Source organism: Papio anubis, chromosome 4, assembly GCF_008728515.1.
Source record: "Papio anubis isolate 15944 chromosome 4, Panubis1.0, whole genome shotgun sequence".
Classification (NCBI taxonomy): domain Eukaryota; kingdom Metazoa; phylum Chordata; class Mammalia; order Primates; family Cercopithecidae; genus Papio; species Papio anubis.
The window spans coordinates 86,476,714-86,491,342 of NC_044979.1; the positions used below are offsets into that span (position 1 = coordinate 86,476,714).

General features: G+C 36.6%; 1 protein-coding gene across 1 annotated transcript in view; it reads right to left on the reverse strand.

Moving 5' to 3' along the window:
* Window positions 1-14,629, reverse strand: part of CRPPA (CDP-L-ribitol pyrophosphorylase A) — a 219,021-nt gene that overhangs the window by 177,444 nt on the left and 26,948 nt on the right. The window contains exon 4 of the mRNA XM_031665858.1: window positions 11,752-11,849. Coding sequence (XP_031521718.1) covers window positions 11,752-11,849 — 98 coding nt within the window. The remainder of the gene's footprint in view (window positions 1-11,751; window positions 11,850-14,629) is intronic.

The following is a 14,629-nucleotide window of genomic DNA, read 5'->3' on the forward strand; positions in this document are numbered from 1 at the left end:
CACCATGCCTGGCTAATTTTTGTATTTTTAGTAAAATGGGGCTTTCACCATGTTGGCCAGGCTGGTCTCGAATCTCTGACCTCAGGTGATCCACCTGCCTCAACCTCCCAAAGTGCTGGGATTACAGGCAGGAGCCACCACACCCAGCCCCGTTTTATTATACATCCAAAGTTATATAGTATCAACACAAAGTGTAAAGCTGCAAAATACGACCCTGCTCCTTTTTCTGTTGAGCTTTCATGACAGATTATACTATAACTAAAAGACAATGTGTAGTAGATGGGAAATGACTGGCATTAACTCATAAATCATGTTTGGCAGGCATGTTCTGTCCTATTAGCGGAAATCACTAATGATATGTGAAAAAGATACAAACAGTAATATGATCCCTTTATATGTATTAGTAATGCATAAAACATTTGCAAGCTGAGAATCGGCAAGTTAAAATGAACAAATCCTATCTGTCTTAATTAAAAATAAAACAAAGTCACAAAGAACAGAGTATCTTAGCCATTGATGGATTAATATAATTTCATTCATTTGACCAATATTTATTGATAGCTACAAGCCAGACACTAAATTGTATACTGAGACCATGTCAATGACTAGACAGGTTTTTTCCCTCAAGAAGTTTATAGCCTAATGGGAAAACGAAATAAATTTTAGATGTGTGTTTCTCGAATTTCAGTGTCCATGGGAATTCCTGAGAATCCTGTTAGAAATGCAGATTTTAATTCTTTTAGATTTGGGGTAAAGCTAAGAATAAACATTTCTAAGAAGCTTCCAGTTGATACTGATATAACTGTTGTCTGGATCACACTCTGAGCCAGAACAAGGTTCTATCATTTGAATCCACATTAATCTAAAAGCCCTCTCTCATTTTGAGTAGATATTTACTAAGGAGTGTGTCCTCATCTAGCAAATGAAAGACAATTGCAACCTTACTGAACCAAAGCCATTGCCTTTATCTTTATTACATCTATTGGTATGGCAAACATAAATGACTAACATTAAACAATTCATTAATTCAACTTTTTTCCTTCAAATTCTTGCTAAGTTTACAACATAATTTAATTTAAATGCATAAAGTTTTCATTTTTCCTAATAAAGACACTGCCTAAATGTAGTCTGCCTTCAGAATCGGTTGGTTCCACAGCTAAGGATTCGAGCATGGGTCAAAAACATTTGAAAAACAAAAATAAATAATAAAAATACAAATTTATAAAAATACAGTGTAACTATATAGCATTTATATTGTATTAGAGATTGTATGTAATCTGAAGATGATTTAACGTATACAGGAGGATGTATATAGCTTATATGTAAATACTATTTCATTTTATGTAAGGGATTAGAGCACCCATAAATTGTGGCATTTGTAGAGCAGAAAGGTTGGTCCTGGAACCCTCCTCTAAATTGAGGGACAACTGTATATAGAAGTACAATTGCAGCCTGTTTCCATATTAAAATGATGTGATGATAAAATGACAATCACTTAAATCACATGATTGATTGACATTGTGCTGCAAATGTTACAATTGCTCTCAAAATGTCTAGATAAGAAATATTAAAAAGGTTCTCAACAACCTCCATTTTCCACCTCATTTTTACAAAATGATAGAAAATAAAGAAAATTAAAATCAGCTATAATATGTATGAATAGCTTACCAAAGGGTCCTTTCAAATGTAATCCCAAGAAAATCACGCAAGAGTCTTTCAAGTAATATTCAAACATCATCCCAATATTTGTTCAACCTGAAAACTGCCATCAAACTCTATGTAATAAGCAAACTATTTTTCATTAAGGTATATTCCTCTTGTATGAGAAGTATACTTGCAATATTTATACATAAAATTTCCCTCTCATACAACTTTCCCATTATGACTTATTAGTAGCCTGTTGAATATACATTGTTTAGCTTAGAGGTTCAAAATATTTAAAAAATACTAAGGATAAATTACATTTTGAATTTGTTGTGACTTGTTTCAGAACTATGTATATACCACAGAATATTTTTTAAACAGTACATTTCTAGACAATATAAAAAATAGATTCAAATATCAACATAGAATCTTACTGCAAATTCTACAGAACACATTTTTAAAATATCACTTATCGATTATCTTCTTCACTCCACTAAGAAGGTCCCCTCTGCAGTGCTCATTTCTCCATCACTGTCTTTCTTTCCTGACAGAAGGCTGCTCACCACCAATTTCATCACTGTTGCTAACTCCAGCTCATCTAATCTCTGCAACATCTGCTACCAACACCTTCTCTTCCCTCCTTTTGTGAACATAGTTTTTTCTTCTGGTTAGAAAATCAGTTCGACCTTCTTGGGTATGCTTTGTGTTTTAAACTCTTCTCAACCGGTCCCATGATTGATGGATGATGGCCAGAGGCTACCTCTTTATCTCCAGCAACATATTTGGCTGTTGGCCAGGTAGAGAGGTACTCCAGGAGCTTGCTGGTTCATCATGCTCTCATCTTTAATCACAACTATTTATCTGGCTCCTTCCATCTCCACAGCACTATGTGAGGGATCAGTGATAAGAGATGGTGAAAGAGATGTGCAAATGGATAAATAATAAGCAGGATATGCAGAATGACACAACTATTGGTGAGTAATTTAGGAGATCTAATAACTAAAAAAAATGATTCGGGACAACTTCATGGAAAGAGTAATCAACTAAGCCTTAAAACATAAAATTGACAAATAGAGAAGGCATGCAATCCAGTAGAATAGAGTGCAAGAGTTAGAAGACTAATCGCTTCAAAACATGTTGAGCCACAACAGCAATAGCATTGTGACAAAAAGTTCAGTGTAGAGAGCAGAAGATCTTAAATGACGGATCAAGCTGTATAGACTTTTTTTTAACCCTCATATGCTGAATAGTCATTTAAGGTATATAATGCCAACGTAAGAGAGAAAGATAAAGATTTTTTTTTTTTTTTTTTGAGACGGAGTCTCGCTCTTTCGCCCCGGCGGGGGGGCGGGGGCCGGGATCTCAGCTCACTGCAAGCTCCGCCTCCCGGGTTCCCGCCATTCTCCTGCCTCAGCCTCCCGAGTAGCTGGGACTACAGGCGCCCGCCACCTCGCCCGGCTAATTTTTTGTGTTTTTAGTAGAGACGGGGTTTCGCCGTGTTAGCCAGGATGGTCTCGATCTCCTGACCTTGTGATCCGCCCGTCTCGGCCTCCCAAAGTGCTGGGATTACAGGCTTGAGCCACCGCGCCCGGCCAAGATTTTTTTTTAACACAAGTTGTAGGCCTTGGAAAGAAGGTCTCTGGTAACAAGATAACGAATAATTTACTGTGGTTATAAGCTCAAAGTGGTATATTTGATTCAGTTGTCCCAGAACCACCAAAACCTTGGAACCAGTGTTTAGCTAAAGCTACCAGAACAACAAAATAATCTATTTTGTGGCATTATAAAGTAAAATTATACTACACGCAAACACTTGACATAAAATACATTTCCAAACTCAATTATTAGGGATAACATAAGCATAAAAAGATGCTTTGCAGACATCATGTATCCTCTAACTGGAGAAAAAAAATTTAATGAAATGAAGTGAAATCACTGAGTTCTGAAACTACATCTCAATTTAAATAGCATAAGCAATTTAGTATATAACATTCTTCAAAATCAATTGCTGACGGTTAACTAAAATCTACATACAAAAACAACTTTGGCAACTTTTTATATCAATTTTCCTCTGAACATATTTACTTTCTGTGTAAAATCAAAAAAAAAATTCCTGAATTAAAGGCTAAGACTTGACTTTATGAATACATGCCCAAAAATTGATGGTGGTTGGTTTCTGTTTTTATTTCATAAGCTTAGTATAATGGTTGTCCAGAATTTGTAAGCAATGACCTCATTTCTAAGCAGACAAGATGCAAAAGACTGTTTTTACAGATTAACCATCTGGTTCCTTTAGGAAGAGTAATATTTCAACAGGTTCCTGTATTTCAAGAATATAAACAATTAAAAAGATGAAGATACGTGAAATATACAAAGAAAAAAATAGAGAAAATAGCATTTAAAGCAAATCATCCTAGCTCCCTCAATTAATATTTTAAACCCATGACAATCAGTCATTAATATAAACTGTTAATTTTATTTAATACAACATGAATGTAATTCATACCACCTTCTGCAACTAGGTGGTCTATCATTTTGGAGTTTCTTTCCACCTCTGGAGAATTGTTCAGGAAATCTGGCTAACATACCAAATAAACCAAATGAATTCAATAAGATGGTTTTTGGCTAGTTTCTGTATTCTTGTGTACACATGCATGCACCACATAAATGTGGTACCATTCAGAGTGAGAGGCGCAAGAGAAAAAAAGGAGCTTTCCAGTGTTATTTCATTGTTGACTATACAGTATTCAGGTGCAAACAAATGAAAAGCCTGTATATTCAGACTAAATATAATATGTATCAAAATAAGCATAAAATAACTGTTTTGGATAGGTCTTAGGATACTGCTGTGGCTTAATTTGCTCTGTTTATCTTCTCTCTGCTTTTCTTTATTGCATGTGCTATTTTTGATGTTTTGTTTGACTAATATGTCATACAGTGAATTTACTGAGGTCTATAATAAAAGGCATAGATCCATACACTGGACACAACCTTGAGGGCATAAGAAAAAAAAAAAAAAAACAAAAAACTAAGTACCATAGAACAGCCTCAACAAAATCAAAGCATGCTTTACACATGATTTTCAGTTACACCCTGCTTGTCATTTGTGATTACTCAAAACAATAATTAAATTATGTGCTCCAGGAAACAGGAAGGAGTGGATAACCAAAATATGTGAAAAGCCCCTACAGTCCCTGTTTGTTAAAAGTATAGATCAGCATTCTTTAGGAGTTCCATTCTTTTATTACAGGAGTGAATATTGGGTTGAACCCACTTATATGCATTTAAGGTGACATGATGTATGAAAACAAATACTGCAGAAGTTTCCTCTGTAGAACTGTACTTTTAAGAGGGAGCAGCCAAAATAATCTTCTTGTAAAGATAAAGTGGATCATGTCATTTTCAAATAAAGTCTTCTCTCACTTCATTTCCCCCTTAAAACAATATATAAATGATAATAGTAGCAATGGTAACAGTAGAAGTGGTGAACTCAACATAAAAAGCCTACAAGGCTGTCTCTGGGTCTGTCCCCAGCTCTTTTCTTGTCTCCTTCTACTCCCACTTCCACTCCATTTCCATCTCCAACCACAGACGCTTTCTTTCTGTGCCCCAACGAAGCTCTTTATGTGCCTTGCACGTACTGTTACTTCTGGTTTGTTCTTTAAATCGATAATTATTATCCTTAAAGGCTTAAGTTAAATACCACGTCTGCCAAGAGATTTCACTTACTGCCTTCCACTCCCAATCTAAGTCACTTTCTCTGGCTCTCTTATATAAGCACAGTTAGGTTTTCCTTAGAATATTCATCACAATTTGACATTTTAATTTGCATTCGTTTACTTTTTTATCCCCAACTGGACAATATGCTCCTTGGAAATAGGAAATCATACTTGTTCAGTTCAACTTCCCACATCTAGTGAGTATATCATGATAGGCATTTATTATTTGGTAAATAAACTAGAGAATTTAGGAATAAAAGACTAATCACATCTTCCTACTTATAAATTCCTTACTACCTTCAGTTCAGTATGTAGTATAAACTATTTTGGATATTTACTGAAAATTGGGAAGAAGTGAGAGAGGTCCCTTTACAACTGTCTACTACCACCCTGATCTATCTCTGGAGAGCTCTATCTTCAAAGCTGGTAAGGTCTGTGAAATACTTCTAACTGCTGAGGAAAATGGAAGAGGAAAATAGCAAGACTGACAGCAAAGCCCTGTCCTTTAAGAATCAGTGAAAAGTGCCTGTGAATGGGGGAAGAAGGAAAGGTGCCTCTCCCCAAGTTAGCTCTTTACTTAACTTTTTAACAACCTCTTCCGGGTATTTGGTGTTCATCATTAAAGTTAGATGTTTGGTTCACCTGTAAGGTATGTTGCAAAATTCTAATATAGATAATTACAATAAACATATCCAATCTTTTCCCTTAATTTCAAAGGAAAACATTTTTTCTTTTCATGTTAACAAAACAATCCTCCCATTATGTGTTGAGAAGCTCCACACCCACACTGATCTGCCCTACAGATGCCAGGATTTCAATAGTGGTGACATCATCCTTTTTACACATTCTTTCAAAGTAGGATGAAAGCTTTGAGAGGTGAAAATGTTAGAATACATTGCATTTTGTGTTTGTAAGTTATTAAGCTGAAAAATGTCATGAGATAAATTTACCTTCATAAAGGAAGAGAAAAATTATATAAAACTAGATAAATCCTTTCCCAAGGGGATGTCTTTCAGACATTAGGTATTAGCCCTTTGCCAAACTTAAAAATCTCAGTCTTTTATCTCACCTTTCCTTAGAAGAATATTAATTAGTAGAGACCATTTTGAATCAACTGGCATCTATATTCACTAGTTACATGATATTAGGCAAATCAAACTGCAAGTTTCCGTATTTCTATTTGTAAAATAAAAGGGGGAAATCATAGGATTATTTTAAAGAGAAAAGAACTGCATAGTACTGATACAGACAGGAGGCAGGGAAATACTGAGTAGAAGAGGGCAGTCCCTGGTGAGGGCCACACCCTTAAGCCTGGGTACTGTGACCCAAAGTGAGAACATGCATTCCTGTTTTCCCACGCAAATGCTGCTTTTTGGACTGCCCTGCCTCCCATCCTGTACCCATAAAAAACCCCAGGCTCCACTAGCAGAGTGGTGTCAGAGGGGCAGCAGAGTGGAACAGAAGAGGCTAGAAGAGAAGCAGTAGCTGTCAAAAAGAAGCAGTTTGACTTCAGAGGGACAGCTTGAAGGTGAGATTTCAGAAGGACAGCTTGACAGTAGGACCTCAGAGAAGAATTCAGCAGGGGACAGCCAAACTCCAGGGGAAGACCACCTTTCCACTCCATCCCCTTTCCAGCACCCCATCCCACTGAAAGCCACTTCCACTCCTCAATAAAATGCTCCACATTCACCACCCTTCGATTAACTGATGCGGCCTGATTCCTCCCAGATGCCGAACAAGAACTCTGGTACCAAGAGGGCTGGTGCAAAAGGCTGTCATCCTGACCCTCCACTGAGCTGTTAAACATTTAAGCTGTTTGTAGAGAGCAAAGGTAAAAGAGTACAATGTAACACATGTCTTCTGGGGCTTCAGGGGTCATGGATACCCCACTAGATGCTGTCATGGAGCCACATGAAGTTCTATTCCTGCCAGCGTGCCCAGAAGCACTTGTCCTGGCCCCTCTACCTGCTCACCTGCATGCTCCCCCCGTCCCATGAGAGGTTAAGAGGTTAATGAGCCAACCCCTTAGCCAGTCCTATGAAGGTATCAGGGAAACTACCCATTTCAGTACTACTCCTGACACTCCATAATCAGTGTTGTGACTGTTTCTTTTTCTTTTTTAAAAAATTTTAATTTAATTTAATTTAATTTAATTTAATTTTTTGAGACGGAGTCTCTCTCTGTCACTCAGGCTGGAGTGCAGTGGTGTGATCTCAGCTCACTGGAAGCTCTGCCTCCCGGGTTCATGCCATTCTCCTGCCTCAGCCTCCCAAGTAGCTGGTACTACAGGCGCCCACCACCACGCCCGGCTAATTTTTTATATTCTTAATAGAGACGGGGTTTCACCGTGTTAAGCCAGGATGGTCTCAATCTCTTCCCCTCGTGATCTGCCCGCCTCGGCCTCCCAAAGTGCTGGGATTACAGGCATGAGCCACCGCACCCAGCCTGTTGTGGCTGTTTCTAAGAGAAAGCATTCTCTTAAGTCTGTGTGGTATAACAGGTTTTTAAACTTTTAATTCTTTTTAACCAAATTAGAAGCCAGGGAAGGCTTAGCAGGAATGATATCTCCTTTCAAGGTGAACCAAGATTCTCTGAGTAAAATAACAGGACATCCAAAGTTCAGTTTTAGAAGTTCTACATTAGCTACTCATTAAAATTAAATAAAAAGTCTAATTTATCTCCAAAAAGGAAGATATTACAATTAAGAAATTTTTGAGGAACGGTGATTTTCTTACTTTTGAATATATGAATACTTCTTAGTTTTATTATATGAAGGAAATCCCTAACTTCAAGTCAAACCTAATTTTTTAAAAATTCCAAATTTGCTATGTCTATCTATATTTATAGACGAATTCAATATTTGAAATTAAAAGAGAAATGTAAGTGCTCTTTAAAAATTATAAATGGCCAGGAGAGCACACAAAGAATAAAGGGGAAAAAGATTCTGGAACCCTAGAAATATCATTTTAGTCTTTGAATCTCTGCAGACCCTTCATAAAAACAGAAAAGGCAAGGAGGATATCAAAACCAAAAACCTACAGACATTATCTACTATAAAACCAATATTTGGGAGGCTGAGGCACGAGAATCATTTGAACCTGGGAGGCGTACGTTGTGATGAGCTGAGATCATGCCACTGCACTCCAGCCTGGGCAACAGAGTGAAACGGTGTCTAAAAAAAATAATATTAGTGGGTAGGGATAAATTGGTAGCACATATAAAGACACACACAGTTTAAGAAACTGTAGGAAAAAATGGGAATAAACCAAGAAAGACAGAAAGCAACAAAATCATCATCAGATACTTTCTGGATACCTTAGCAGGCCATTCCATTCTGGGAATAGCAACAAAAACTAGCTGAAAAATGTCATGAGATAAATTTACCTTTATAAGAGAAGAGAAAAAGTATATAAAACTAGATAAATCCTTTCCCAAGGGAGGATTTTTCCCTTTCCCAAGGGATAAATCCTTTGTAGATAGATAAATCCCTTTTCCAAGGGATAAATCCTTTGTAGGCTTTAATTCAAAGTTGAAAACAAAGAAGCCACATGAAGGTTCTCTGCTAGGGATATCTGGGGGTATGGGTCCAAAGCACATTCAAAACCAATAAACAGAAGCACCCTAGTATGTTAAAGCACCAACCTGAGAAGTCTAGATGGACCAAAAGAGGTGCACTAGGAACAAAGGAAAGACAAAGTACAGGCAAAGCACGGCCACAGAGGTGTTATTTTGACTCATCCCTTCCTCCTAAAACTAGAGAAAGCTCTTTTACTTAAAAAGGAACAATAGGGCTAGGTGCAGCAGCCATGCCTGTATTTCTGCCCTTTGGGAGGCCAACGTGAGAGGATCACTTGAGGCTAGGAGTTTGAGACCAGCCTGGGCAAGATATGGAGACTCCTCTCTCTACAAAAAGGAAAAAAAAAAAAAAAAAATTAGCTGGGCATTGCAGTGTGTGCCTGTGGTCCCAGCTACTCTGGAAGATGAGGTGGGAGGATCGCTTGAGCCCAGGAGGCCAAAGCTAAGGCTACAGTGAGCCATGATAGTAGCAGTGCACTGCACCCTGGGTGACAGAGCAAGACCCTGTCTCAAAAATATATATATTATTTGATATATTAATGACAGAAAGAAAGAAAAAGAAAAGACTAAAAAGCAAAATAATATCCCTACAGGAAACACATGCACATCAGAAACACCCAGTCATAAAGTAAATAAATACTGTAACCCAATATTTAATAAGCTAAAAGAAATTAAGAAAATGACAACTATAAAAGTCAGACTTGGAATAACTTAGAAACAAGGTGATGAGAAGAGAAAAAATTTAAAAAATATTTCAGAAATGAAGACTAAATTAGAAAAAAACACAAAAGGTAATGACTGAACAGAAATAAAAGATGGAAAGTAAGAAAATTAAGAAGAAATTAAGAGATTAGAAAAACTCAAGAGAAGGTAATAGCTGTAGATGGCCAAAGAACATGTAAGCTTCAGGCAACAGGAATCTCTGAAGAAAACTGAAGTAACCAAACAGAAAATACTGAAGAAATAATGTCATACAAAAATATTTGAAACTACACAGAAGAATCTACTATGTACCTAGCAATATCAGCCAAAATGACCATAATTAAGAAACCTGTAGTAAAACAAATGGACTTTAAAGGAAAAGAATTATTTGAGCATCCAGGCAAACAGACTAAATCACTTATAAGACAAAGAAAGTCAGATTTTCATCACACTTGACCAAAATACTTTATGACAAAAGAAAATAGATTGGCATATCGAAGATACTCAACAAAAAATTACTGAATCAAGATTGTTTTTAATCTAGCCAAAACCACCTTGAAGATTTTGAGCAAAAGAATAATTTTATTCACATGGAAGAACTTGGGAATACTGTGCCCATGAGCCCTCACTAGAACATCTATTGGAGGATTCGTTCCAGAAAACCGAAATGATTTTTAAGATATCAACATAAGGATTTGTAGTGACTATTACATATATATTTACTTATATGACTAAGAATAATGGTTTGAGGGAGAAAGTATAGTAGGTAATGACATGAATGTAAGAATATATACAGTAGAAAGTTCACTGTCATCTTTCAGCTATAAACTTTAAGTTAAATCATACTAATTCAAATTAGATTCTTCAGAAAGGAGGAGGTAGAAGACACTGGTTAATTTGTTAATTTTAACAACTCATGTATCTATATAGCACTAAAGTATGAGAACTAACAGTCTGTACTATCTAATACTGTCACACCACTCTGTCAACTTATCATTGAAAGTTTAATTATAGTTCAAATTCATTGAAAATGTACTGCATGCCAGATGCTTCTCTAAGCACTTTAAATATATTCATTTTATTCAACTCACCCAGCAACTTTAGAACGTAGATGTTATTAACATTTTCAATGTACAGACAAGGAAATTAGGAAATAGAGCTGACATCCAAAATACAAGCAGTCTGATATCAGAGCCTGTTCTCTTTCCAACTGCACTATCATGATAAAATTACACAGCTAATGGGTGTGGTGGAGGCTGAGGCAGAAGAATCACTTGAACCCAGAAGATGGAGGTTGCAGTGAGCTGAGATCGCACCACTGCACTCCAGCCTCGTGACAGAGTGAGACTCCATCTCAAAACAAAAAAAAATTACAAAGCTAAAATGAACTTTTACCCTCTGCTTTTGATGAGAATTATGTACGATGTTAAAAGGTCATCCCATGTTTAACATAAACTCTGATTAGAAGTTATATATTTTAATGAAAACACGGTAATTAATTAAAATATACAAAAATAAGTTTGGCAACAAAATGCTTGAAAGTTGTCATAAAAATGATTAATGGCAGTGCTTGGTGGTAAAATTATAAAAAGTTCCTATAGACACCCTCACACTTATTGCATCTTCTATTTTCCTAGCCCTAATGTTAGATATGAGTTTAACTATGAAACTGGTCACTTCACATTCACTCGCTTTTCCAAAATCATGATTATTTCACCTTTTGTCATCATGCCTCTTATTTTCCCCCTCCCTCTTCTTAATCTCTCTAATCTTCATAGAGTCTACAAACTTTACTAAGCATCTAGCATGTGCTGGCCACCATGCCTCTTAAGACAAGTCTCAGCCTTATTCTGGGGAGTGCAGGCATCAGGCAGGGCTTCCTAAAGGACATCACACATGGAGACTGGAAGAAAATCCGCAAAAGGAATGAAAAGGGTGACGGAGTATGTTTCAGATCCTAACTGCTGGCAGACCAAAGGATCTCATCGAGGCAAAATAATAAGAACATTACGATTAAAGGATTTTTATGGTTTTTTCCAAGAAAGATATCTTTATGCTATAAAAGTTTTTGGCAATCAGAATTTATCAAAATCAGTCTTTGAATACTTACATTTAATTCACTTTTTAGCACTTCTTCAAGAAGATGACCTACATGTTTGTTATCTTCTTTTGAATCCATAACTACACAAATCTCTTGGGAAATTATCTCTGAAATGAAAAAAAAAGAGTTTTAAGTTTCAAACAAAACATGTAACAAGGCCCTAGGATGCTGAAACATAAACTTACCTGATGTTCTTAGCTGTTGACTAAGAATAGGGAGGTTTTGATTTCAGGCCAAGTGGAGTAATCTGTGTACACAATGAGATGGCCCTGATTCAGTTTATTACCCAAGTCCATAAATCTATCCATTAAACACTCTGTGGGTGAAGAACCAGCCATTGTGCAACTAACAGAAATAAGATATTTTAGGATGCATTCAGAAGGGAGTAACTAGAGGTGACAACCATTTGAAGTTCAGCAATTCAATCCTTCCATGTTTATAAGGAGTCTCCCAGAACCTAACAGATTTCTACTTCTCAAACAGATTCATTCTTTAGGCCATAGGTTATCTCCTGGGCACAGATTCATTGTGCCATCCAGTGCGCTGGTTAAGTACATCGTGTTCCTTGACATTCCTCTAGATTTTCAATTCAATACAATTAATTTCCTGTTTTGACTATTGGAAAAAGCAAATGAAAGAATTTTCTTCACATCTGAAAGACTTGAGATGGTCTGGTTTAACATTTATAAACTACGTGACACAGTGATAGTCATGTCACCTCTGAAAACCCTGCATGCATTCTTCCAAAAGATATGAAGTCCTCCTCTACAGCAGGAAAATCAGAAGGTACCCTAATTCAAGGTAACTTGACCTCTTGTTATCATGATACCAAGTTCAACCATGAGCTGAAGTCTGAGTAGAATTTTTCTTAATCCACATCTTTCTGTCTTATAATTAACACCAATTCTTCTAAGTCTCAGGCATCCTATAGAGAAATTGCCTATATAGCTGCCAGTTAAAGAGCCATTACACAGCATTATATCATGGATTAAGAAAACAAAGTCTAATTTTAAGATAGGATTCCTGAATCAAAAGTATGTTTAGCTTTTGACCCAACTGCTTCCTACCTGAGCAACTCTAAAATACGATCCATATAAATCACTGATGTAGAAATAGCTAATAATTCTTTCAAGCAAAGCCAGGGAGAACAGGTTATTGAAAATAATATCACCAGTTAATAGCACTGCTATTACTATCTCCTACTTAGCAAGAATATTATGTATTCCAAGAGCTATATGCTATATATGAATACGAATCCTCATGATGACCATACAAGATCAGTATCATTCTGAATCTATGTAACAGATTCAGGAAGCTTGAATTTAGAGAAGTAACTTGGCCAAGGCCACAGGGATATGAGTAGTAGAAAAAAGATTCAAATCCAAAAATAAATAAATAAATCTGTATTTCTGAGTTACATGATGCTAATAAAATTCAACATAATTAAAAACACAAATGAATGTTTTAGACAGTAAATGCTATAGAACATCATTGTGGAGAGAGAAACTGGAGACAAGATCAGATAACTCTAAAATACAATGAGCTAGGAGCTCACTCTTGAAAGGGGAATAGGTTTTGCTTAGGAGTGGGAGAAAGGAGCTTTACAAACAATCAGAAATGATAAGAAAGAAACAAGATTTAATGTGTATTGAGGTAGGTAGTCACATAAACATAGTGTGACCAACAACCAAGAGAATTACTTGAAAGCTATATTAGTTTGTTTTCACACTCCTGATAAAGATATCTCAGAGACTGGGCAATTTACAAAAGAAAGAAGTTTATTGGACTTACAGTTGCATGTGGCTGGAGAGGCCTCACAATCATGGCAGAAGGCAAAAGGCACATCTCACATCACAGCAGACAAGAGAAGAGAGCTTGTGCAGGGAAACTCCCCTTTTTAAAACCATCAGATCTCATGAGACTTATTCACTGTCATGAGAACAGCATGGGAAAGACCTGCCCCTAATGATTCAATTACCTCCCACAACACATGAGAATTCAAGATGAGATTTGGGTGGGGACACAGCCAAACCATATCAAAAGCCATAAAATGATTCAGTAGTGAGTTCTAAAGTGGGATAGTTAGTGAGATCAAATCAAAGGGGTCCTTTGCTGTCTTGGACACTAGAGTGTCCTAGGGCTTTCATTTAGAAGTTAACTCATAAAAACAGTGGCTTTTGAAAACAAAGTTAACCCAAACTTATACATCATGAAATTACATGTTTAGAGAAATCTGGGCTTTGTAATGTCTTAGGCTAAAGCCCCAACAGTTCTATTTCTGAAAGCTCCTCATGAAAACATTAGGAAAACTAAAAAAAAAAAAAAAAAAAAAAAAAAAAAGTACAAATACAAAGTAATCTGCAAATGCAACAATTAATGTGATGGTGCCACAAACATTTACATAAACTTGTAAAATAATGTATAACACTTAGATAATTTAATACAAAACAGCATATGTAGGATTTCCTTGCTTTGTTTCATCATATATCTTTCTTTATAAAATTCTAAGCTCTACCCAGCAAGTGTACAGTAATAAAACTGGTATATTACTACCAACTTACAAAAATGAAATATTTTTTAAAAATGAATTCAAAATCTATTTGCTGGCCAGGCACAGTGGCTCACATCTGTAATCCCAGCACTTTGGGAGGCCAAGGTGGCAGATCACTTGAGGTCAGGAGCTCAAGACCAACCTGGGCAACATGGTGAAACCCCATCTCTACTAAAAACATAAAAATTAGCTGGGCATGGATGGTGCACTCCTGTAGTCCCAGCTACTCAGGAGGCTGAGGAAGGAGAATCGCTTGAACTCGGGAGGCGGAGGTTGCAGTGAGCCAAGATCATGCCACTACACTCCAGCCTGAGCAACAGAGCAAGACTCTGTTTC